The sequence below is a fragment of the Mastigoproctus giganteus genome, chromosome 10 (genome assembly GCF_048544385.1).
Source record: "Mastigoproctus giganteus isolate SK-2022 chromosome 10, ASM4854438v1, whole genome shotgun sequence".
Lineage (NCBI taxonomy): Eukaryota > Metazoa > Arthropoda > Arachnida > Uropygi > Thelyphonidae > Mastigoproctus > Mastigoproctus giganteus.
The window spans coordinates 45144636-45169975 of NC_143584.1; the positions used below are offsets into that span (position 1 = coordinate 45144636).

A 25340-nucleotide genomic window follows, 5' to 3' on the forward strand; every position below is an offset into this window, starting at 1 on the left:
TAATTTTCTTCATGGACAAGATGCAATTGTCTGATGTTAACATCTGCTACAGCACCTTTTCCCCATTTTTCAAAGTAATCATCATATGAAGGAGTTAAGGTAATCCATGGGGGATCCGGGTCTTTTAAATCTCTGATGATATTACGAAAGGAAATATTCCAGCATTCTAATAGGGTCTGTAATCTGATACCGGCAGGTCGGATTGTTCTGGGTTTGTTTCCATAGTGTGTTCTCCACTGCGGATCATACAGTAGTGGCCAAATAGGATGAGTGGGGAAGCTTTTAATTTTAGCCGAGTAGTTTAACAGTAACATCTTTCTCCTGATACTGAGTGGAGGTTCGTGAGCCTCAACATACAGACTTTGAACAGGTGATGTTCTGTATGCACCCAGGGCAATCCTAAGGGCAGCGTGTTGGATTGGAGCAAGACGAGCCAAAGTACTCTCTCTAGCAGAGTCATAGACAGGCGCTCCATAATCTAGGCGAGATCTAATTAGAGACCTATACATGTGAAGCAGGGTGTACCGGTCTGCACCCCAAGATGTACTAGAGACGACCCGTAGTATGTTAATTTTCTTAAGGCACGTGGATCGTAGGTGTTTAACATGCTCCTGAAAATTTAGATTCTTATCAAAAATTAGCCCTAGGAGACGAATACTGTTAACGATTGGAAGAGGATGATTGGCCAAGTGTAACTCGGGTTCTGGATGCATTTTCCGCTTGTTGCAGAAGTGCATGGCCATAGATTTGTGTTTTGATAGTTGATATCCATTTTGTGTCATCCATAGTTCAATATTATTTATTGATATTTGTAATTGCCTCTCAATATAATTTATAGTCTGAGAATGGCAGGACAAGGTAAGATCATCAGCATAAATATATGCGTCAACAGTGTTTGGAATGCTGTTTGTGATATTGTTAATTCGTATAGCAAATAGAGTGGCACTGAGGACAGAGCCTTGAGGGACACCTTCTTCTTGTCTGTATGTGTGAGACAGAGCCTGCCGATATCGAACTTGGAATGTCCCGTGGCAAAGGAAGTTTTGGATAAAATATGGTAAATGCCCTTTCATATCTATAGAATGGAGGTCCTTTAGGATTCCATAACGCCATGTGGTATCGAAAGCTTTTTCTATATTGAGACACACCATGACGAGATGTTGATTCCTGATAAAAGCGTTTCTTATATTTGATTCAGCCTTTATCATGAGACCTAAGGATGATCTCTTCTTCCGAAAGCCGAACTGATTGTTGCTGATTATGTTTCTAGACTCAAGGTACCACGTCAATCGACGGTGCACCATTTTTTCTAAAGTTTTACTTAAGCAGCTGGTTAGAGAGATCGGTCTGTAGTTGTTAGGGATTGAATGATCTTTTCCTGGTTTAAGGATAGCAATTACATATGAATGTTGCCAGGAGCTAGGAAATGTTTGTTCATAAAATATCCGATTGTAAAATTTTAGTAGAGAGGATAACGATTGCTGATCTAGATTTTTAAGCATTACATAGTAAATTCCATCAGGGCCAGGGGCACTGTTGTGGGAACTATTTATAGATTCTTTCAATTCTGATAGTGTGAGCGGTTGATTATAGGGTAAACTGCGGGTAGTTTTGAAATTTAGTTTGAATTTCTCAGCATCGGCTTTAATTTTTTGGAATGATGGATGATATGCGATGGAGGCGGACAATTCAGAGAACACTGTTCCTAAGGCATTTGCAATATCTTCTGGATTAGAGATCTCCTTCCCATTCCAATTAAAAATAGGTGCAGGTAATGTAGGGTATTTACCATTTAGCTGCCTAATTTTTTTCCATATTATTCTGGCTTCAGTGTCTTTATTGATTGATGAAGCAAATTTTATCCAAGAGTCCTTTTTAGCCTTTTGCCTGATGTATCGTGCTTTGGCTTTAAGTTTCTTATAATTGATAAGGTTGGCAGTGGTAGGACATTTTCGGAATAAGTTCCATGCTGCATTCTTTTCTCTTTTCACCTTATTACAATCATCGTTCCACCAGTGATTGGTATGTCTACGATTTCTTAATTGAGACTGTGGGATGGCAACCTTTGAAGCTGATAGTATCTGCATTGTGATATATTTTGTGACAGTATTGATAGAGGCAGATTCAATGATGTGATCATCAAAAGAGATATGACTTTTAAATTTTGTCCAGTCTGCTTTAGAAAATTTCCATTTCATTTGTGGATCAGTTGTTTTGGAAATCGTGGTTTGAATTCTGCATATTACTGGATAGTGATCACTGTTGAGAGGATTGTCAAGTGTTGTCCATTTGACACTTGGGAAGAGGATCGGAGAGCAGATTGAGAGGTCTATTGCAGATGATGCTCCAGTAGGAAGATGAATGTAAGTGGGTAAACCTGTGTTCAGTAATGTTAAATTCTGTCTGTCTAGTAGTGTCTCAATGAGTTCTCCGCATCTGTCTGAGACGGGGGATCCCCATAATGGATGGTGTCCATTAAAGTCTCCTAGTAGGCAAACTGGTGACGGTAATTGCAAAACAAGGTTTTCTAGTTCATGAATCGTACATTGCTGATTGGGAGGAAGATATATTGAAACGATCGTTAAAGAAATGCCAATCATTACACGAGCCGCAACAGCTTCTAAGGCAGTCTGTAGAGGAATTTGTTTACAAGGAACCTTCGAGTCTATGAGTATGGCCACTCCACCATGAGCACTGTTTGTCCTGTCTTGTCGAAAAACAGTGTAATATTTAACTGACACGGACACTTGTGGTGTTAGATTTGTTTCTTGTAGGCATATGTTCACAGGATGATAACGATCAATTAGTTCATATATATCGTCTATGTTGCTACGAAAGCCTCTGCAATTCCATTGAATTATGTTGTTCATTGTGTTGGTTTTGAATTAGAAGTTGAATCTGTCTGTTTTTTAATGTTGCTCTGCTTGTGACGGTCAATTTTTATTTTGTCCTTTTTTGGAAAGACTGGACGTGTGTCTATGTCGTCTTCTGCATGAAGATCTAGGATAGGTTCATTACAAGTATTGTTTTCTGCAATATCCATAGCTGTGTTATCAGATAATTTCTTTCTAACATGAATTGAATTTTCCTTCTGATCTGCAGTAACTGGATCTAATTTAGCAGTGGATGGTATCGAGATCGGGGTATTGTTTGTCCTATCTACTGTTTGGTGTTTTGTTGACTGTGATGCAGGTGATAGCAATGATCGAGCCCAATCAGAAATTGACACTTTTGGTGGGACTGATATATCTGTTTGCGTTGAAACTGTTTGTTGTCTTTTGGATGCTTCAGCATATGTACGCTTAGGCATGTTTTGTAGTAGGTTCTTTCTGGCTTCAGGGTATGTGACCTTGTTCTCCACTTTGTATTTTTGGATTTTTTTCTCCAGCTTCCATTGCTCACAGGATCTAGAAAAGGCTGAATGGTTGCCTTTGCAGTTTGGACACCGTGATGATTCAGCATTACAATCAGTATGGACATGTTCTTTTGATCCGCAGTTTGAGCAAACTGAATCTCCTCGGCAGACAGTTTGGGAATGTCCAAACTTCTGACACTTGTAGCATCGAATAGGATTGGGTATATAAGGACGGATGCGACAGTTTAAGTATCCTGCTTTTACTGATGAAGGAAGGTTTGGTGTAGAAAATGTGAAAATGATGCTAAGAGTAGGAACAAATTCTCCATCTTTCTTCACCATTATTCTTCTTGCTTCAGTAACTTTCTGGTCTTGGAGTTCTTGAACAATTTCCTCCTCTTTGACGTTCAACAGATCCCATTCAGAAATTACTCCTTTGGAGCTATTCAGGGTAGCATGAGGAGATACTTTAGCAGGAACTCCACCAAACGATGTAAGTTTCAGAAGGGACTCAGAATGTTTACGATTGGTGGTTTCAACTAACAGGTCGCCAGACTTCAGTCTTCTTACCATTTTTGGTGATCCGGCTACACTTTCTAGACATTTCTGTATATAATAAGGAGACAAAGTACCCAAAGACTGATTCGTTAGGGAATGCAGTATGAGGAAAGATGGATATTCCATTTGAGGTACATCTGTTTTCATCCTCTTCCGTGTTTGATAGTCAGAGTCAGTTTGTTGCAAATCCAAAGAAGCAGGATTTACAGTCTTGAGAGGTGGAAAATTTTCGGTTTCCATAATTGCTCCTTTTGGCCTCGGAAGGATAACTTTTCCTTCCAAGTTTCCGGCCTCGCCACAGGGAGGCAGGAGCAGTGCCACGAGGTGACCAAGCGGCTGTTCTGTCGGTGTGGACAACTCCTGTCCTTTCCAGTTTAGGACTGAGGATGGAGACTGCATGTATTTACCATTAAGTGCTTGGATTTTCTTCCAGATAAGTTTGTTGTCCATGTCCTTTTTAATAGTGGAACTAAAACTATCTGCAGGCTATCTGCATTGCCATGCCCTCCCGGGACATGGCAATGCAGATAGCCTGCTTTCACAGATGATGGTAAGTTAGGAGTGTTAAAATTGAGAATTATGCTTCTTGTTAGAACATTAGCTTGAGCCTTTTGCTTTACTGCTCTGAGTCATGATTTTGATTTAATTTTAATATGTAATGGTGCAATCAAATTGATTATGCTCTTGATTCACAATTAGGACATATTGCCTCACCTCAACATGCAGTCTGTGAGTGTCCGTATTTTTGCATTTGTAGCACCATAATCCAAATGGGATCTAATCAATGCTCTATATCGTCAAAGAAACGCGGTACGATCTGCTCCCCAAGATAGGGTGGATAAAGCTCTTAATATGTTGAGCTTTTTGAGACAGGTGTTATGTACAAAATTTAATATGTTCAAGGAAGTTTAACTTCTTGTCAAGGGTTAATCCCAAAAATCTGATGTTGTTGACAATCGGAATGGTAAAGTCTGATATGTGAAGTTCGGGATCCGTATGTAATTTGTGTTGATTGCAAAAGTGTATAACAACAGTTTTCTGTTGTGAAAGACAATAGCCATTGAGCACCGCCCACTTTTGTATTTTTTTTTAGTGATATCTGCAATTGACGTTCAATAGAGCTCACATTCTGAGAATGGCAAGAAAGAGAGAGATCGTCAGCATAAAGGTAAGCCTCAACAGTATTTGGAAGTTCTATATTGGAGTCAATTCTAAGAGCAAAAAGTGTTGCACTCAGTACAGACCACTCCTTCTTCCTGCAAGAATGTCGTAGAAAGGGAGTTAAAATATCGTACTTGATAGGAACGACCCCATAAAAAGTTCCTAATGAATATAGGCAGTTACCTCGTAGACCAAGGGTATGCAGGTCTCTAAGAATTCCGTGTCGATGGAGACCATAACAAGGTGTTCATTTCTCACAAAGCATTGCGAACTGCAGACTCTGCCTTGATCATGAGAGCTAAGGCAGATCTGTTTTGGCAAAAGCCATGTTGACTATTACTCATTAGATTTTGGTCTTCAATTATCCAAACGAGTCGTCTGTGGATCATTTTCTCGAGGATTTTACAGAGGCAACTGGAAAGGGAAACTGGCCAGTAACTAAAAGGACTGGATGGATCTTTACCGGGTTTCAAAAAGGCCAAGACTGTGGCATGGTGCCAAGACGTAGGATAGATGTTTTCCAGAAATATTAGATTATAAAATAACAGCAGTAGCTGCAAATGTTTGTCATCAAGGTGCTGTAACATGATGGAATATATTACATCAGGCCCTGCTGCACTGTTGTGTGTTTTTCTAATGGCTTGTAGAAGTTCCAAATACTGAAGAGGCTGGTTACATGGTAAGATTAGAGATGTGCAAAAGTTGTTGGGTTGCGATTCAGTGATGTTCTTAATTTTCTGGAATTCCGGTGAATAGCTTGATGCCGATGAGACTTGGGAAAAGGTTTTTCCCAAGGCATTTGCTACATCTAGAGGAGCAGAGAGTTCTTGCCCATTGCACGAAAGAATTGTGGTAAGGCTGGTTGGAAACTTGCCAGAAAGCTGCCTAATTTTCTTCCATATTAATCTGGAATCAGGTGTTTCTGTTTACAGTGGACGCAAAGAGAGTCCAGGAATCTTTCTTGGCTTGTCTTTGTATGAAATGAGCTTTTGCCCTTCGTTTCTTATAGTTGAGATTAGCTGTGGTTGGGGATCGCCTGAATAAATTCCACGCTTTATTTTTTTCCCCTCTTTGTTTTCGTGCATTCATCATTCCACCAGTAGTTAAAATGTCGGGCCATGGGATTCATCAATGGAAATGAGTTTTTAGCAGCTGACAGCAACTGGGATTTGATATATTCTGTCACTTCATCTATGGGTTGTAATTGTATAATTTCCTCATACAGTGTAATTGCTGACAGAAATTTTACCCAGTTGGCTTGAGAGAATTTCCATTTCCTGTAAGGTTTTAGTAAAGGTGGTTGTGTAGTGAGCAGATTACATATAATTGGAAAATGGTCACTGCACATGGGATCATCCATAACAGACCATTCCATGACTGGAAACAGTATCGGGGAGCAAATCGAGAGATCAATTGCAGAAGTTGATCCAGTTGGCAATTTTATGTAAGTCGGTCCACCAGTATTAAGGATGGTAAAGTTTTGCTTATCCAGAAGGGTTTCAATTAGTCGCCCATATCTATCTAATTTAGAAGATCCCCATAAGGGGTGATGGCTATTGAAATCTCCCAATAGACAGACAGGGGGAGGTAACTGCATTAGAAGATCTTCAAGATCTTTGTAATAAGCAGTGTGATTTGGTGCAAGATAGATTGAAACAAACGTTATTGCAATCTGTGTAATGAAACGTACAGCAACAGCTTCAATTTCTGTTTGAAGAACAATTTGTTTGGCTGGGATCTGTGAGTTGATCAAGATGGCTACACCACCACAGGCAGTATTCGATGTAATGCGATCTTTTTGATATATAGAGTAGTTCTTTATGGAGGTAGAAATTTGAGAATTTAAATAGTTTCCTGTAAGCAGAAACCAACTGGAAAATAGTGATGAATAAGGTAATGAATATCGTCGATATTGCTACGAGGTCGTCTGCATTTCCATTGTAAAATGTAAGGCATTACTTGAGATGATCACAAGAAGCTGCATCTGACTGCTTTTTCAATATGGCGGTGTCTTCTGTTTGTCTTTTTTTGGAAATGTAGGCCGTCCAATGTCCATATCTTTTTCAACATGTATTTCTAGAAGTGGATCGTCTTGGTTGTAAGAATAATCAGCATCCGTGGATGATTCTTGGATATTCTTGAGTATGTAATGTACTAGCAATCACTGGAGGAGTAGGAGATGTCAATGGTATTGTAAGAGGAGTGTTACTTGCCTGGTCTGAGTGCTTAGGGATACTGGACTGTTGCTGAGAGAGGACAGCTCTAGCCCAGTCGGAGACTGATATGTTTGAGGGGACGGTAACATCAGTTTGGGTGGACACTGTTTGTTGTTTTTTTGAAACATTTGCATAGGTACGTTTGGGCATAGTAGGAGCAATTATTTTCCTTGCTTTTGAAAGCTTGCCTTGTTCTCAACCTTATATTTAACAATTTGTTTCTCAGTTTTCCATCTCTCACAAGTTTTAGAATATGCAGGATGGTTACTTTTACAGTTCAGACATGTCTTTTCTGTTGCCAAACATTCAGACTGAGTGTGATCGGAAGATCCACAGTTGGGACAAACTGGGTTTCCTCTACATGTTGTCTGAGAGTGACCATACTTTTGGCACTTGTAGAAGCGCAAGGAATTGGGAATATACGGGCAAACACAGCAAAGTATATAGCCAGCTTTTACTGTTGATGGTAGGTTTGGGGAATTAAATGTAAGAATAATATTCCTGGTAGGCATAAGGTTTTCTTTTTTTAATCATGATTCTTTTTGATAATAAAGTTTTTGAGTTATTTCATCCTCTGTCACGTTCAACAGATCCCAGTTAGAAATCGCACCTTTGGATGCATTTAAAGTAGCATAGGGAGATACTTTAATTGGTATCCCAGCAAAATTTGAAAGTTTTAAGAGTTTCTCTGAATGTCTATTCTTTTGTTGTTTCTAAAAGTAGGTCTCCAGATAGCAGCCTCTTCACAGTCTACGGAGATCCTGCAATACTCTCCAGGTGTTTCTGGATGAGGAAAGGAGATAATTTGCTGAGAGGTTGTCCTGAAAGTGAATGTAATATTAGAAAGGAAGGAAACTTTTGTTGTTGAGTCTGTTTTCAACCTCTTGGGTTGTGAACTGTCATAATCAGTTTCAGTCTGTGGCCGAGAGCTTGTCGGCTCTAAAGGTGGATAAACATTTTTCTCCATCTTTTCTCCTTTTGGCCCTTGGCAGATGAGCTTTTCTGCCAAGGTTTCTGGCCCCACAACAGGGTGGCAGGAACAGTGCCTGGTGTGACCAAGCGAAAAGTAGTAGGGGGGGGGTTAGTAATAAAACTATGAGAAAAAAGAAAGGTGGCTTTCCTTTCTTGCTCTGAATAGGTACTTTTGCAGCAAGGGGGGGTTATAAAATAAATAGATTATTTAACGAGAGGAACGTAAAAGAACTATATATATATATATATATATATATATATATATATATATATATATATCTCTTTTTGGAAATCGCACTGTAAGGCACAGATAAATCACTAAGAACAAACGCTTGGCACCCGGGGCCAAACTTGAAAGGTCCTCTGCTGTAGGAAATTCTGTATGAAGTAAGGTAAGTGACCTCTCAGACCCAGGGAATGAAGATCTTTCAGGATAGCAAAACGCCAAGTGGTGTCAAAGGCTTTCTCTATATTGAGACATGCCATGACAAGATGTTCATTTTGGATAAATACATTCCTGATATTTGTTTCTGCTTTTTGATCATGAGATCCAGGGATGAACGGTTTTTTCTGAAACCAAATTGTTTATCGGATATATTTTGGGAATCTAGGCACCACGTTAGTCGACAGCGTATTATTTTTTCTAGGGTTTTACTTAAGCAGCTGGTGAGAGAAATGGGTCTATAATTATTAGGAATAGAGATCTTTCCCTGGTTTGGGTATTGCCAGTACAAAAGAGTGACACCAGGAACTGGGGAATGAATGTTCCATGAAGATGCGATTATAGAAAATCAGTAGCGAAGATAGTGGATTTATTATCTAGGTGTTGTAGCATTATGTAGTATATTCCATCAGGGTCAGCAACACTGTTCTTTGCAGTGGATAGAACCTCTTGAAGTTCTAGCATAGTGAGTGGTTGATTGTATGGTAGAAAGGATTTGGTTCTGAAATTTAGATGTGAGTTTTTCGGCTGAAGTCTTACTCTTCTGAAATGATGGTTCACATGACATCGATTCAGATAACTGTCAAAATACAGTCCCTAGAACATCTGCAATCTCTGCAGGATTAGACAGCTCTAGCCCATTCCAGGTGATAAGTGGGGAGGACAATGGGGAAAATTTTCCATTTAGTTGACTTATTTTTCTCCATATCATTCTTACGTCAGTATTTTTACTAATTTCAGTTGTGAATCAAACCAAAGTCTTTTTTTTGCTTTCTTCCTAATAGGGCAGGCCTTAGCTCTAAGTTTCTTGTAGTTTATAAGGTTAGTAGTGGTAGGATATTTGCGGCATAAATTCCACACAGTTTTTTTTTTTTTTTTTTTTTTTTGCATTCTTACAGTCCTCATTCCACCAATAGTTTCTGCTTCTACGGATGCTTGACTGTGATCGTGGGATGGCAATAGATGCAGCTGTTAGGATCTGTTTTGTAATATGGTTAGCAGCTTTGTCAACTGGATGATATTCAATGACCTGATTGTTGAAGGATACACGAGAAGCATACTTTGTCCAATTTGCCTTGGAAAATTTCCATTTTGTGTGAAGTATGCAGTGTGAAGTTTGTATTTTACAGATTATCGGGCAGTGGTCACTGTTGAGCGGATTGTCCAGAGCTGCCCACTCAAAACTAGAGAAGAGGATTTCAGAGCAGATAGATCGGTCTATTGTAGAGACTGTTCCTGTTGGGAGGTGGAGATAAGTTGGTGAGCCAGTATTTAATATGGTTAGATTTTGTCTGTTGACAAGCATTTCAATGAGTTGTCCTCATGCATCTGCATTGGGAGATCCCCACAATGGATTGTGTCCATTGAAGTCACCCAATAAACAGAAAGGGATTGGCAATTGCAGAATGAGATCTTCAAGTTCTTGAACAGTACAAGGATAACTGGGCATCAGGTAGATAGAAACTAGTGTTTGAGTAATGTCAATCGCTATTCGTGTGGCAACAGCTTCAATAGCAGCTTGTAATGGAATGCATTTACAAGGGACTCTTGAGTCTACGAGTATGGCTACCCGTCCATGAGCATTAGTGGTAGCAGGTCTGTCTTGCTGAAAGAGTATCATTTTTTTATCGAGGGAAACACCTGAGGTGTTAATATGTCTCTTGTAAGCAGATTCCAATTGGATTATGGTTCATAATTATCTCATGGATGTCGTCAATATTGCTGCAAAAGCCTCCGCAGTTCCATTGGACGATGTTTTTCATTGTTCGGATTTAAATGGAGAAGCTCTGTCTATCTGCTTTTTGGAAGTCTGTTTCAGTCAATTTTCATTTTGTCTCTTTGAAAAAACAGGTCTGGTATTTATTTCACCCTCTGGATGGATTTCAAGAATGGTTTCATTTTCTTCTTGATTGCAAGACTCATTTGTGTCCATAGCGGAAGAAGATTCAGCATGCTGCTTGTTTGTTAATGAGATCAAAGTTTTCTCTTTGAGTAGCTGTTGCTTTGAGGACTGGGGCATGGAAGAGAGTACAGATCAAGCCCATTCAGAAATAGAGATGCTTGGTGGTGGTATTGGTGTTTCAGTCTGAACTGATATTGTATGAAATCTTTTAGCAGCATCAGCATATGTATGTTTTGGCATCAGTTGCTGTATTTGTTTTCTTGCTTCTGAAAATTAGAAGCAAGGATTTTTTTTTCCTATCTTGTACTTCTGGATTTTCTTTTCATATTTCTACTGGTCACATGTTTTAGAGAAGGCTGGGTGGTTGCCTTTACAATTAGGGCAGAGTGAGGACTGTGATTTACAATCAGCTTGAGCATGCTCCTTCGAGCCACAGTTATGGCATACAGCATCACCTCGACAGACTGTTTGGGAGTGTCCGAATTTCCGACATTTATATCTTATTGGATTTGGAATACACGGGCGAATGCGGCAGTTCAGATACTCGACTTTCACCGATGAAGGTAGGTTTGGTGAACTGAATGTCAGTATGACGCTGCAAGTTAGGATAAATTCACCATCTTTCTTCAGCATAATTCTTTTCACTTGTGTGACCTTATAATTCAACTACAATTTCCTCCTCTGAGACATTCATTAGGTCCCAATCTGAGATGACACCTTTGAAGGTACTGAGTGCAGCATGTGGTGACACCTTGACTGGAATTCCATCGAATGTGGTGAGTTTGAGAAGGGACTATGAGTGTTTGGAGCTGGTGGTCTCAACTAGTAGGTTGCCAGATTTAAAACGTCTCACTATTTTTGGGAACCTGCTACACTTCTCAGACACTTCTGTATGAGAAATAGTGATAGATTGCCTATGGCCTTATTTGTTAAAGAATGCAAGATCAGTTTCCTGATCTTGCATTCTTTAACTACTCTGGAAGCATCTGTCTTCAGTCTCTTTCTGTTGGTTGCATCATCATTGGGTTGATGCAAATCCATGGAATTTGAATTTGCTGTCTGAACCGGTGGAAAGTTGTTGAAATCCATATTTTGCTCCTTTTGGCCCTGGGGATTTGCTTTACCATCCAGGATTCTAGTCCTGCCACAGGGAGGCAGGAACAGTGTCACAAGATGACCAAGCAGCTGAGTTAAGAAGTTAGTATTAATAGAAAAAGAAACAAAGGTGATTTTCCTTTCTGGGCCTCTGCCTACTTCTTGTAGTGCAAAAGAGCTACTCTGATATAGAAATCAAGAAAGCTGTGTTTGAAACTAAAAATAGAAACTATTTGCTTAAATGCTCTTTATAGAAAACACTTTCAGAAACGCACTAGAATCGCTTGGCACCTGGGGCCACTTTTTTAGTTGTTGTAGGTATATTGAGGGGAAGTGAAATTGGAGTATTACTTTTTTGTTCTTGTAAAAACTTTGTTTGGAAGGTTGTGGTTTAGCACTAAGCACGGACCTGGCCCAATCGGCAATTGTAGTGTTTGAAGGGACTGTGATATCAGTCTGAGTACCAAGAGAAGCACTTGGTTGAATTGCTTGTGCACATGTGCATTTCAGCATAAACTGCATGATATGCTTTTTGGCTTCCTGGCGTGTTACTTTGTTTTCTGTTTTGTATTGTTGTATTTTTTCCCCCACTTTCCACAATTTTTTTAATAAGCTGGATGATTTCCTTTGCAATTGGAACAGGTAAAGGAGGTTACAGTAAGATCAGTTTGGGTGTGTTCTGTCGAACCACAATTTGGGCATATCACAGTGCTACGGCATGCTACCTGGCTGTGTCCATATTTCTGGCACTTATAACACCTGATGGTATTTGGTATATATGGACATATACAACAGTTTAGATACCCTGCTTTAATTGTTGTCAGTAAATTTGGGGTACTGAAAGTCAGTATTATGTTCCGTGTAGGTGTTAATTCCCATCTTCCCCGATTAATATTCTCTTTGCTTGTATGGCTCTTTGATCAGCCAACTCTTGCAAACTTTCTTCCTCTGAGATATTAATGCAGTCCCACTCTGCTATAACTCACAGTGGCATGTGGTGTTATTTTCACAGGAATTCCACCAAAGGTGGTCAGTTTCATTAATGTTTCAGTTTTATTGTTTCTACCAGCAGGTCTCCAGACTGTAGACATTTTACCATCTTTGGTGTTCCTGCAGCATTTTCCAAGCATTTCTGAATTAGAAATGGGGATAATTTGCTCACAGAATAGTCTGACAGTGAACATATAAGGAGAAAGGATGGGTGATCTTGTTGACATGGATTTTGTCTTTTATTTTGGTAATAGTCACGATCAGGTGGAGGAAAGGTTTCTTTCTCCATTTTATACTCCTTTTGGCCCTGAGAATTGGTTTGGTTTGGGTTTTATTGGCGCATTAGCTACTGAGGCTATAGTGCGCCAAAACCAGGTCGTAAAAGTACAGAATTAAAATTTTAGTGACCTAAAACATTAGGTCATTATGTCACACTATATATATATATTACAATAAAGGCATAAAAATCTATAAAATATAATAAAAATATAGCAATAAAATGGTAAATTTTAAATACAAGTATAAAGGTTAACTAATTTTAAATAACTAAAAACAAAAGACAAATGGTCATTGTCAGATAAAAATCTGATTGAGTGTATAAGGCTCAGTCAGATGACTAAAAGCTGTAAAATATAAAACATGCTCATGTCTATAACGTGAACACTCGATTAAAATATAAATGGTTAAAGCGGTGCAATAATTCTCACACATAGGACAGTCATCTGCCCTCAGCAAAAAAGCATGTGTGAGATAACTTTGTCCTAGGCAGAGGCGAGCTAGAACAACTTCCTCTCTGCTGTTCCTGCGCAGACTAGACTACCAGTGTCGGATTACAGACTTTATCTGATATAGCTTTTTTGTGACTTGCTCATGCCAAGATTGTTGCCATTGGGAGAGTAATTTAGAGTGTATTAGTTGCCTGTAGTCTGTATAGGGGACTAACAGGCAATAAGTGTTCTGAGGTTCTGGTGATCTGGCCGCAGCATCTGCCAGTTCATTTCCCCCGATCCCAGTGTGGCTTGGAATCCAGCAGAAATGAATGTCGAAAGAACCCTCAGACAGAGAGTGTAGCGTCTGCTGAATCTGGGTCACAAATGGATGAGAATTATACCTCATACCCGATAAAGCCTGCAGTGTACTTAGATTACCACTCAGGTTACAAGCCCCGCCACAGGGAATTAACAAAGAAAAAACCAAACAGAATTGATATATGTTCAAGAGGAGACTAGAATTAAACTAACATCATACTGAACATTGAACTTTTAGCTAAGAAGCATCAGGCTCAGGAACCAATTGAATAAAAAGAATAAGTATAAAGTATTTTCTTGTTTAAAATTTCTTGGGGGGCAATTAGAGAAAAAAATTGTCTAAAAAAAGCCCTTTAGTGGGCAATAATTAAACAAAAGATTGAGAAACACTGGTATACAATATCACTATGACTCAAAAGGCATACAAATGTATAGTGAACCAAAGGAACTCAGCAGGATTAAGAAAGGTTATTTTCTTTTCAGGATGAGTTGATTTGTTACTGACCCAGCAAATTCTATTAACATTTGTTTTTGTAAACTTAAAAACTTATTACAATCTTGAAACTAGATTATTGGTGGAGAAAGTCAAAGAGTAGACCTTAAGTGCTTGGCACTTAAGGTCCATTCTTTGATACCACTAGCTTTTAGTTTAACATAGCTAGCTTTCACTTCTTTTTATTTTCTCATGTTATGCTTAAACTATATGGATTTACCAGGTAAACTGCCTTTTAATAACAGGGTTTTTGAAAAATATTAAGTTACTTAACTCTCTCCAAAGTGTAAGATAAATATACCATAAAACAAATCTTATGGTGTACTTGTAACAATATTAAACTAACATTTAGTATTAACCAGCACTAGACCACTAAAAAGTTTAATAATTAAGGAATTTCGATTTCGTTCTTACCTCTTCAACTTCACTATCAAGAACTATGTTGGCATCTACATCTTGCACTAAAGTGGTCAAATTTTGTTTCGACAAAACCTATAATCAAAATTTTGTCAGCTGAAGTAATAGAGAAATAAAAATTAACTTATAAATATTTTAAGAATTCATTAATTGATTATATGTATTGGGATTTATAATTTTGATGATACAAGTTAAAAACAACTGCCACACAGTTATTAAAATCTGACTGAGTGTATAAGGTTGGTCGGTTGTTATGGGAGTTTCTGGTGCAAGAGCTACTTAGCCCATATGGCACCAACCAAAGTGAGTTTATATGTGATAACTGCTCTGGGAGCAATCAGAATTGGTCATACATTTGAATTTGCTTCAGGTACGAGAAAAATTCAGAGAGATCTGCATCATTACCTATGATATTGTTGAGTGACAAAAGGTTCTTGTATATTGAAAGGAAGCTGAAAGTCAACTGTTGTGCACTGTTGAACAATGCTACAATCAATATGTTCTTTACCGATGGTGGTTGTAAGCAGAGCATGCACCACAGAGGATCATTTCCTGTGAGCAGAAACAGATGAGTGAGGTGAGTATGGCCTATTTGGGTTCTGGCTAGGATTACTTATTTTCTATTTTTATGGAGGCTAGGAGTCCATAGTTGTGGTTCAGGATTCTGTTGAAATAGCTTGTTATGTGTTCGCATTTTACTTTTAATCAGGATATGGGACCAGATCATTTGTTGAGGATAGGCTGGACGGATGTTTTGCAGCATCATCAACAATGCATTTCCTGGAATACCACTGTGACCTGGTATCCAAGAGAAGACAATTTGTTGATGCTCATGAAGACATATCAACTCATGTCTTATGAACTTTAACAAAGGGCTGTAAGGTGAGGTGTTTTTTTGAGAGCTAAGAGAGCCCCTTAGAATCCACATATACTATACTTTTATTGATTGGCAGGAGTGAAATATTTTCCAGAACAAGCTTAATGGCATGGAGCTCACAGCAGTATAACTACTGCATTCAGCCAGAAGTGAAACAGAAACAGTTGAATCAAGGAAGACAGCAGCTGCACCCACTTTATTGCCAGTCTTTGAACCATCAGTGTAGATATTAGAAAAGTGGAAATAATTTGTTTATGAACAAGACATAGTTGTTGGATGATAATATAAACTGTAGCACCTTTTCCCCATTGCTCAAAGTGATTCAGTGTATGTCTAGGATTCTTCAGCATATGTACGTTTCCAGATATTTTGTAGCAGATGTTTCTTGCCTTTTGGTACGAGACTTTGTTCTCTTCTTTGTATTTCTGGATTTTTTTTTTCTGCAGTGTCCATTGCTCACAAGATTTAGAAATGGTTGCCTTTACAGTTAGGACGATGGTTGCCTTTACGTTAAGATTAGGTACTGATTGCAATGCCTACAGACTGTAATGATGGCAGCAGTTTGGGAATGTCCAAACTTGTGGCACTTGTATCATCATATAGGGTTGGGTATAAGGGATGGATCCAGCAGTTTAGGTATCCCATTTTTACTGATGAAGGAAGGGTTTGGTGTACAGAAAGTAAGAATGATGCCACGAGTAGGAACAAATTCTTGAACATTATTCACTTTGTTGAGTAATTTTCCAGTCCTGTAATTCTTGAACAACAGGAGACACTTAAAAGATCACATTTGGATTTGTTTGTTTGTATACTTGTTTAAGGTGCATCAGATCTGAGGCTATTTGTTGTTGTTATGGGAGTTTAATGGCGCATAAGCTACTATGGCTATAATGTGCCTATTCATTTTTTATATAGGGAAATCAAATTTTTATAAAATCAGAAAAGATTAAAAAGACCAATCTGCTTCAGAAAGTTGAAAAATTCGAAAATATTTGCCTTGTCACCAATGAGATTCTCTAAAGTTATTGGTTTATTAAGATTTACCAGTAATAGCAGGGTTGATGTTCTGTCTTGTCTATAGTAGGGGCAGTCAATGAGTATGTGTTTAACAGTCAGATTTATATAACAATGTGGACACTGTGGTGGATTGTCTCCTCTAAGTAAATAAAGATGGGTATGACCTATTCTTGACCTTGATAGGACTATTTCTTCTCGTCTTGATGTACGGATACTGGAGCACCAAATTTTTGGATCGCGTTTAAATTGAAAGAGTTTATTATTTGTTTGAGAGTGCCAGATTGTTGTCCATTCTGACAAGCATGCAGCTTGAATAGTTAATGCAAAGTCTGATGGCGGAACAGGGATATTAGTTAAGTCTAAGCTAGTTGGATTTTTTGCAGCTTTATCAGCCAGTTCGTTGCCCAAAATGCCAGAATGTGCTGGAATCCAACAGAAGATGACCTGTTGATGGAGTTCAATTTTTAGTAATATGCTTCGTATTTCGTCTATAACAGGGTGAATTTTATCTGACAAATTACATAAAACCATGATTGAACTAAGCGAATCAGTGTAAATAACTGATTTTAAAGATCGATCAGCACAGAGATTTTGTAAGGCCAGTTTAATTGCATATATTTCAGCTGAAAAGATACTGAATTCAGGTGGAAGGGATACTGAAATAACGGTATTCGGAAACACTGCAGCTGCTCCCGTTTGAATTAGATTTAGAGTCATCTGTATAAATTGGGGAAAAATCACTATATCTTTGAGTGTGAACTGCATGAAGTTGTATGATATTAGATGCTTGTAAAACACCCTTTCCCCATTGGCAGAGATAAGTGTCACAAGAGGAAGAGAAGCCCATGGTGGTTGACAGTTTTTCTACGTAACGATAGTGGGGGCTCGTGAGCATCAATATAGAGACTGTGTGGGCGACGTTCTAAAAGCACCAAGTGCAATCCTCAAAGCACTGTGTTGAATGGGATCAAGCCAGCATAATGCACTCATTCTGGCAGAATCATAGATGGGAGCTCCATAATCAAGGCAGGATCTGATTAATGACCTGTATAGCCGAAGCAGAGAAGTATGATCTGCACCCCATGTTTGGGCGGATAAAGCTTTGAGTATGTTTAACTTTTTTAGAGAGGAAGTACGTACATTTTTAATATGGTTTATAAAATTTAATTTGTTGTCAAGGATTAATCCTAGAAATCTGATATTATTAGTGACTGGGATGGAGACATTAGAAATTTGAAGTTCGGGATCCAGATGAAGTTTGAGCTGCCTACAAAAATGGATAGCAACTGTTTTCTGCTGCAAGAGCCGATAGCCATTGAGGCTAGCCCACTGTTGTATTTTATTAAGTGATATCTGAAGCTGCCATTCAATAGACCTCATATTTTGGGAATGGCAGGAGATGGAAAAGTCATCTGCATAAAGATAAGTCTCGACCATATTTGGAAGCTGTCTTGTAATAGAATCTATTCTAAGAGCAAACAGAGTGGCACTCAGTACTGATCCTTGTGGAACACCTTCCTGCATGAACGTTGTAGAGAGGGTATGTTGGTACTGAACTTGAAACGATCTAGTATGTAGGAAGTTTTGAACAAATATAGGAAGGTTGACCTGCAGACCAAGGGCGTATAGATCACCAAGTATGCCATGCCACCAAGTGGTGTCAAAAGCCTTCTCTATGTCTATTGAAACCATTGCAAGATGTTCACATTTAACAAAGGCATTTCGAATGGCGAATTCAGCCTTGACCATAAGATCTAAGCATAACCTATTTTTACGAAAGCCATATTGACTATGGCTCATTAGGTGTTCTGACTCAATGATCCAGACGAGTCTTCTGTGGACAATCTTTTCTAGGATTTTGCTGAGGCAACTTGAGAGAGAGATATCGGTCTATAGCTACGGGGGTTGGTTGGATCTTTCCCAGGCTTTAGAAATGCTAAAACAGTAGTGATGCCAGAAGCTGGAAAAACATTTTCTGAAAATATACAATTGTAAAAAACCAGCAGCAAGCGCAAAGCTTTTTCATCAAGATGTTGTATCATGACATAATAAATCCCATCTGGCCCTGCAGCACCATTGTGGGCTGTTCTAATAGCATGCAAAAGTTCAGAGTATTGCAGAGGTTTGTTATATGAAAGAAGGCGGGCATCTGAGGCTATAATGCACCAAGTCAAAAAAGGAATAAAATATAAGAATAAATTGGTATAATTAAAATATTATTCACGATAAAACAGCTATAAAGAATTCTAGATAAAACATATATAAATAATATGTTGTAGAAACTTAAAGATACGTGACAAATCGTGATTGTCCGATAAAATCTGTCCGATTGTAATAGGGTTCAGACAGATGGGTAAAACAAGCAATGATCATGATTAAAATATGCACAATTAAAACATGCTGGAGTGTTAAAATTGTTGTTGGGTTTAACGACACATAGGCTGCTTGGGACATATTGTGTCTTCTAATGGTGAATATGAAATAATATCTATATTTTATGATATATTTGTATCCGGTTTAGGAAAGTAAATAGTTCCTTTTTATTAGAATCATCTCCCAGAATCTGCAATAAATTTATTGATGACTGTGTTTTAGCAATTGATTTAAAAGTATCTAACTGGATGTTCTGAAAGTGGGGACAGTCCACTAACAAATGGCGAATGGTCAGTTGTACTTGACATGATGTACATTGTGGAGCGCTGTCATTAGTCAATAGATACAGATAAGTATGCCCAATCCTGAGCCTTCCTAAAATTGTTTCTTCTCGTCTGCTTTTCTGGAAGCTGGAGGGCCATAGCTTTGGTTCTGGTTTTATTTGGTATAATTTGTTTCCTGGATAACCTCTCCAGATTAATGACCAGGTATTGTAACATGCTTTATGGATGATATGTTTATAATCAGTATATGGGATTCGAAAAGTCTGCAAACGAGTAGTATCTGGTTGTTTGGCTGCAAGATCTGCTCTTTCATTTCCTGCTATCCCAGAATGACCTGGAATCCAGCAGAATGTCACAGTTTGGTTTGACTCATTACACACAAGTAATTTAGAATGGATTTGTTTTATTACAGGGTGAGAGGAGTTGGTATTACTATTTATGGCAGAGACAGCACTGAGCGAGTCAGTGTATATTATGGCAGATGAAATTAGAAGTTGAGTAATATGACCTAGAGCCAAGTTAATAGCATAAAGCTCAGCAGTGAAGATACTGCATTCTACAGGTAATGAGACAGAAGTGCTGAAAAGATGGAAAGATCGCTGCAGCGCCTACTTGGGTCTCAGTTTTCGATCCATCTGTATAGATCTTACAGGCCTGTGACGTAGAAGCAGAGTGAGCTTCGTGTAACTGTGCAATACTGAAGGGACACAAGGTGTTCTTTCTCCACTGTTGGAAATAGTCATCGTAAATTGCAGGGATATTTGTCCAGGGTGGATCAGGCGGTGTTATGTCCTGATATATATTGTCGATTGCAATATTCCATGTTTGAGTTAGTTCTTTAAGCCTAAGTGCAGCAGGTCTGTTTTCATTTGGTTTACTGTTGTAAAATGAGTCCCATTCGGTATTATACAGACATCTCCAATTCGGGTGGGAGGGAAGACTGCGGATTTTTGCGGCATATATTAAAAGCAATGTTTTCCTCCGAAGATGTAAGGGACCCTATATTGTTGACCCTAATTGCGAATAGGGTTGGACTCAGTATGGAACCCTGTGGGACACCCTCTTCTTGAATATGAGATGGTGATAGGCAGTTTTGATATCTGACTTGAAAAGTACGTAACTTTAAAAAGTTCTGAATAATTTGAGGGAGATAGCCTCTCAACCCTAACTGATGCATATGCATATCTGTGATAATACCATGACGCCATGTGGTGTCAAATGCTTTCTGAATATCCAGGTTAACCATAACTAAATGTTGTCTCCTGATGAAGGCGTTACGTATGTTGGATTCAATTTTGACAAGTAAATCTAGGGTGGACCTGTTTTTGCGGACGCCATATTGGTGATCAGAAAGCAGATTTTGGGAGTCTAGAATCCAGGTGAGCCTCTTATGCACCATCCTTTTGAAGATCTTGCCCAAACAGCTTGTCAATGATATTGGTCTGTAATTTTGAACTAGAGAGGTATCTTTTCCCGGTTTTGGTATTGCACAAACATAGGAATGACGCCATGAGACAGGATGTGTTTTCTGAGAAGATCCTGTTATAAAATAGCAATAGTGTGTACAGATCTGCTTCACACAGATGTTTAAGCATTCTGTAGTGAATGCCGTCTGGTCCTGCTGCACTATTTGGAGATTTACTCAAGGATTCTTTGAGTTCAGCCATAGTAAAGGGCTGGTTATATGGAAGTGGGAGATTAGTTGAAAAATTCAATTTTTTACGTTCTTCATTAGTTTTAATTCTCTGAAAAGCAGTCACGTAAGTGGTTGAGGCGGAAGTATTATAGAAAGACTCTGCTAAAGCATTTGCGATGTCAGTAGGAGAAGATAGGTCCTGCCCATTCCACTGTATTATTGGAGACTGTAACAGTAGAAATTTTCCATTGAGAGCTTGTATTTTTTTTTCCAGATAATCCGAGTGTCAGTATTTTTGTTAATAGTTGAGGCGAACTTAATCCAGGAGTCATGTTTTGCTTTTTTCCTAATTTGTCTTGCTTTGGCTCTCAGTTTTTTGAAAACTATTAGGTTGGCGGTAGTGGGGAATTTGCGAAATTGGTTCCAAGCACGGTTTTTACCTACTTTCGCTATGGTACAATCTTGATTCCACCATTGGTTTTGGTGTACCCACTTGCTCTGGTTGGATTTTGGAACAGAAATTTCGGCTGCTGATAATATATGGCTGGTAATGTGTTCGGTTACGTCATCAATATGTTCTTGTTGTACATACTGTTTGTTTAGTACGACACAAGTACAGTAGTTTTTCCAGTCTGCTTTGTGGAAATTCCAAGATATACGGGCTTTGGGGCATGATACGACCTGTGTTTGAATTGAGCTGATGATGGGAAAATGGTCGCAGTGGAATGGATCATTCAACACCAACCATTCCATACTTGGAAAAAGAGATGCTGAACAGATAAATAAGTCTATGGCAGATGTTGTACCTGTAGGTAGTTGAACATAAGTTGGAGAGCCAGTGTTTAATACAGTCAGATTATGGTTATCTAGGAATGTTTCAATTAATTGGCCTCTTTTATCCATAGTGGAGGATCCCCACAATGGATGGTGACCATTGAAATCACCGAGTAAACAGACAGGAGGTGGCAGTTGTGTTAAAAGGTTGTCAAGTTCAGTCTGGGAGCAAGGATAATTAGGTGGTATATAAACAGATGCAAGGGTTAATGATATTCCCATTGCTATCCGAACTGCTACAACTTCTAGGGAGGTTTCTAGTTGGAGATGTCTTGATGGTATGGTAGTTTTGACAGGAATACCTACCCCTCCACGGGAAGAAGAGTCAGAATCCCTGTCTCGCCTAAACATAGTATAGTTTTTGAATTTGAGTGAAACTTTTGGTGATAAAAATGTTTCCTGTAAGCATACTCCTAATGCGTTAGTTTGTATGAGTAAATCATTCAGGTCATCTATATTACTGCGTAGTCCTCTTCAGTTCCATTGTAGGAATTTGTTCATTGCTTGGGTTTATTTGACGAAGATTGATCTGACTGTTTTTTCTGAGGTTTCTGCCTGCTTAGTTTTGATTTTTCATTTCTGGGAAATGTTTGGGCGTCCTGTGTCCATGGTATCATTGGCATGTAATTCTAGTACTGTGTCTTCGTCCTCTGACTGAACCTCCATTTCCATGTTGCTATAGCGTGGTTTCATTGTCTTTTGATTTTCAACACTAACAGATTTTGTTCTTTCGGGCAAGGTTGAGATGGCATCAGTTGGGATACTGATTGGTGTGTTGCTGGTTTCATTAACTGTAGATTTTTTATTGCACGTTAGCATAGTTTTTGCCCAGGTGGCAAATGAAATGTTTGGTTCTATGGAGACATCTGTCTGAGTTGAAATTGACCGGCTGTTTTTAGTGACCGATGCGTATGATCAGCTAGGCATGGTTAACAGAATTTGCTTCCTTGCTTCAGGATATGTGACTTTATGCTCCACCTTATATTTCTGGATTTGTTTGCCTGTTTTCCAAAGGTCACAAGCTTTAGAGAAGGCAGGATGGCTTCCTTTACAGTTAGGGCAACAAGGAGTGGCAGCTGTACAGTCTCCTTGGGAATGCTCCTTAGAGCCACAAATAGGACACACAGCATCGCCTCTGCATGCTGTCTGAGAATGACCATACTTCTGGCACTTAAAGTAGCGAATGGGATTTGGGATGTAGGGCCGAATCTTGCAGTTTAAATAACCTGCTTTAACAGAAGATGGAAGAGTCTGAGTACTAAATGTCAAAATGACGGACCTGGTTGGTAGTAGGTTGCCATCTTTTTTGGTCATTATTCTCCGCACACGAGTCACTTTTTGTTCCCCGAGTTCTTGTATTATCTCTTCTTCTGACACGGATAGCAAGTCCCATTCGCTGATAATGCCTCTAGAGGTGTTAAGAGTGTTATGCAGTGTAACTGACACTGGAATACTGTTAAATGATGTTAATTTTAACAGCTTCTCTGAGTGAGTTGTCTTAGAAGTTTCAATTAGGTCTCCAGATTGGAGACGCTTAACCATTTTAGGAGATCCACAAACCGATTCTAAACATTTCTGTATAAGAAAAGGCGATAGTTTGGCAACAGGTTGTGTGGATAATGAGTGCATTATAAGAAATGCTGGCACGTCATTATTCTGATTTTCCGTCCTTAGTCACTTCGGACGATTGGAGTCATGGTCGTCGTCAGGAATTTCTGATCTCGAGCTAGAGGGCTCTAACAGTGGATAGTTACTTATATCCATGTCGGCTCCTTTTGGCCCTGGGGGTTTGTCTTTACCACCCAGGTTACCGGCCGCGCCACGGGGAGGCAGGAGCAGTGCCACGAGGTGACCAAGTGGCTATTAGTTGTGTTAGTAATAAAGGAAAAAGAAACAGAAAGGTGTCTTTCCTTTCTGGGCCTTTGCCTACTACTTGTAGAGCAAAAGAGCTACTGAAATATAAAATGAAATGAAGAAAACGGTATTCAGAAAAAAACAGAATATGTATTGGCAAAAGCTCTTTAGATAATTCGCTTGAAAAAAAAAAGCACTGAGATCGCTTGGCCACGGAACGCTTGGCACCGAGGGCCGAGTGTTAAAATGGTGTCACAGTTTCTACACACATGGGACGATCATCTGCCCTCAGCAAATAGTTGCGTCAAGTGACAATGTCCTATGCACGGCTGAGAGAGAACAACTTCCTCTTAACGGTTCCTGTGCAGGCTAGACTGTCGATGTTCAATTGCAGATTTAATCTCATATAACTTGTTTGCAGCCTGTCCATGCCATGAGTATTACCATTGGGAAATCAGTTTCTTACGTATTAATTGCCTGTAGTCTGTACAGGGGACTAGCAGGCAAGAGTTAAAAAAGGTCACTGATTTGGATGCATTGTCTGCCAAATCATTTCCCAAGATACCAATATGGCTATGGATCCAGAAGAAATGGATATCAAAATCAGATTGAGAAAGGAAGTGCAGCTTCTGTGTATGTGGGACAGGATTCTATGAGGATTAAATCTCATTGATGATAAAGCCTGCAATGAGCTGAGAGAGAGCAATATATATAATACATTTTTGGTGGTGGCTGGATTTTATACGGTGCAAGACTAGCTCAACTGCATGCAGTGAATATGCAGCATCCTGGAGAGATGCTGTTCAGATATTGTAGTGTTTGGGAAGACAGCTGCAGATCCCACAGCCATTTCTGACTTCGAATCATCTGTGCAGACTGGCAGGAAGCCAGAATGTCCAGATTGGAGAGCTGAAAAAGAGTTGTAAATAGACAGTAGACTGAGTACTGTCCTTTCCTGTTGTTAAGGGAGAAGTCACAAGGAGGAACAAGAGCATGCCAGGGTGGATGAGGTTGCCCTGGTGATGAGGCAACACTCTCCAATGTAATGTCCAAATCTCTGAGTAGCCACTGGATCTCTAAGATAAAAACAATATATTAATATATAAATAAAAATATATTAAGATCAAATATTAAAATTAATAATTAGAGAATATATAAAAATATATACAGTCCATTCTGGTTATTTGGGACACCTCGGGACTAGTGCATTTTAGCCCGATTAAGTGGCTGCCCCAATTATCCGAAGTTTCACGTAAATAGTTAAAAATACAATGTATCCCCCCTTTATAATTAGTTCACTGTACAATCAAATCACGTTACGACAAACTCAACATAGTAAAGTACCATTCACTATACGATGTGCAGTAAGTGCCGGTCATTGTGATCACGTTTGTGAATTGAATTTTAATTCTATTAAACAGCGATTCTAATTAGCAAAAATAGGAGGAATATTATCCACAGGCTATAAAAGTAAAAGATATATTAAGCACAAATTTACCCTTTATTACCTTACCAATTAAAAAAAATACGTGAAAATTGGAAGAATATACGTGATAATTGGAATGATTAATACGTACTGTAATAAGTGCATACAAACTAGTTGACATTTCTGTTCACTGACATTTGTGGGTGGGGGGGGGGTTAAAATTTAAAACAGTAAAAAAATAAGAAATCAATAACAAAGAACACAGCACACACAAATTACAAGTAATACGATAAGCGCAAGTGAGAACGGAGTAACGAGTTACAAAGCTTTAAAAATAGGAATGAAGAGAAGATCTGAAAATTAATTTTTTTTTATGATTGAAGATTTCATGGAAGTGTAAACACATTTC

General features: G+C 38.8%; 1 protein-coding gene across 2 annotated transcripts in view; it reads right to left on the minus strand.

Moving 5' to 3' along the window:
- LOC150079010 (transcription initiation factor TFIID subunit 12-like) overlaps window positions 1-25340 on the minus strand; it is a 68350-nt gene that overhangs the window by 27161 nt on the left and 15849 nt on the right. Inside the window, exon 3 of one of the 2 annotated variants that reach the window (XM_090383815.1) lies at window positions 14628-14705. The exons of the other annotated variant lie outside the window; for it this stretch is intronic. Coding sequence (XP_090239941.1) covers window positions 14628-14705 — 78 coding nt within the window. The remainder of the gene's footprint in view (window positions 1-14627; window positions 14706-25340) is intronic. 2 annotated transcript variants of the gene reach the window in all.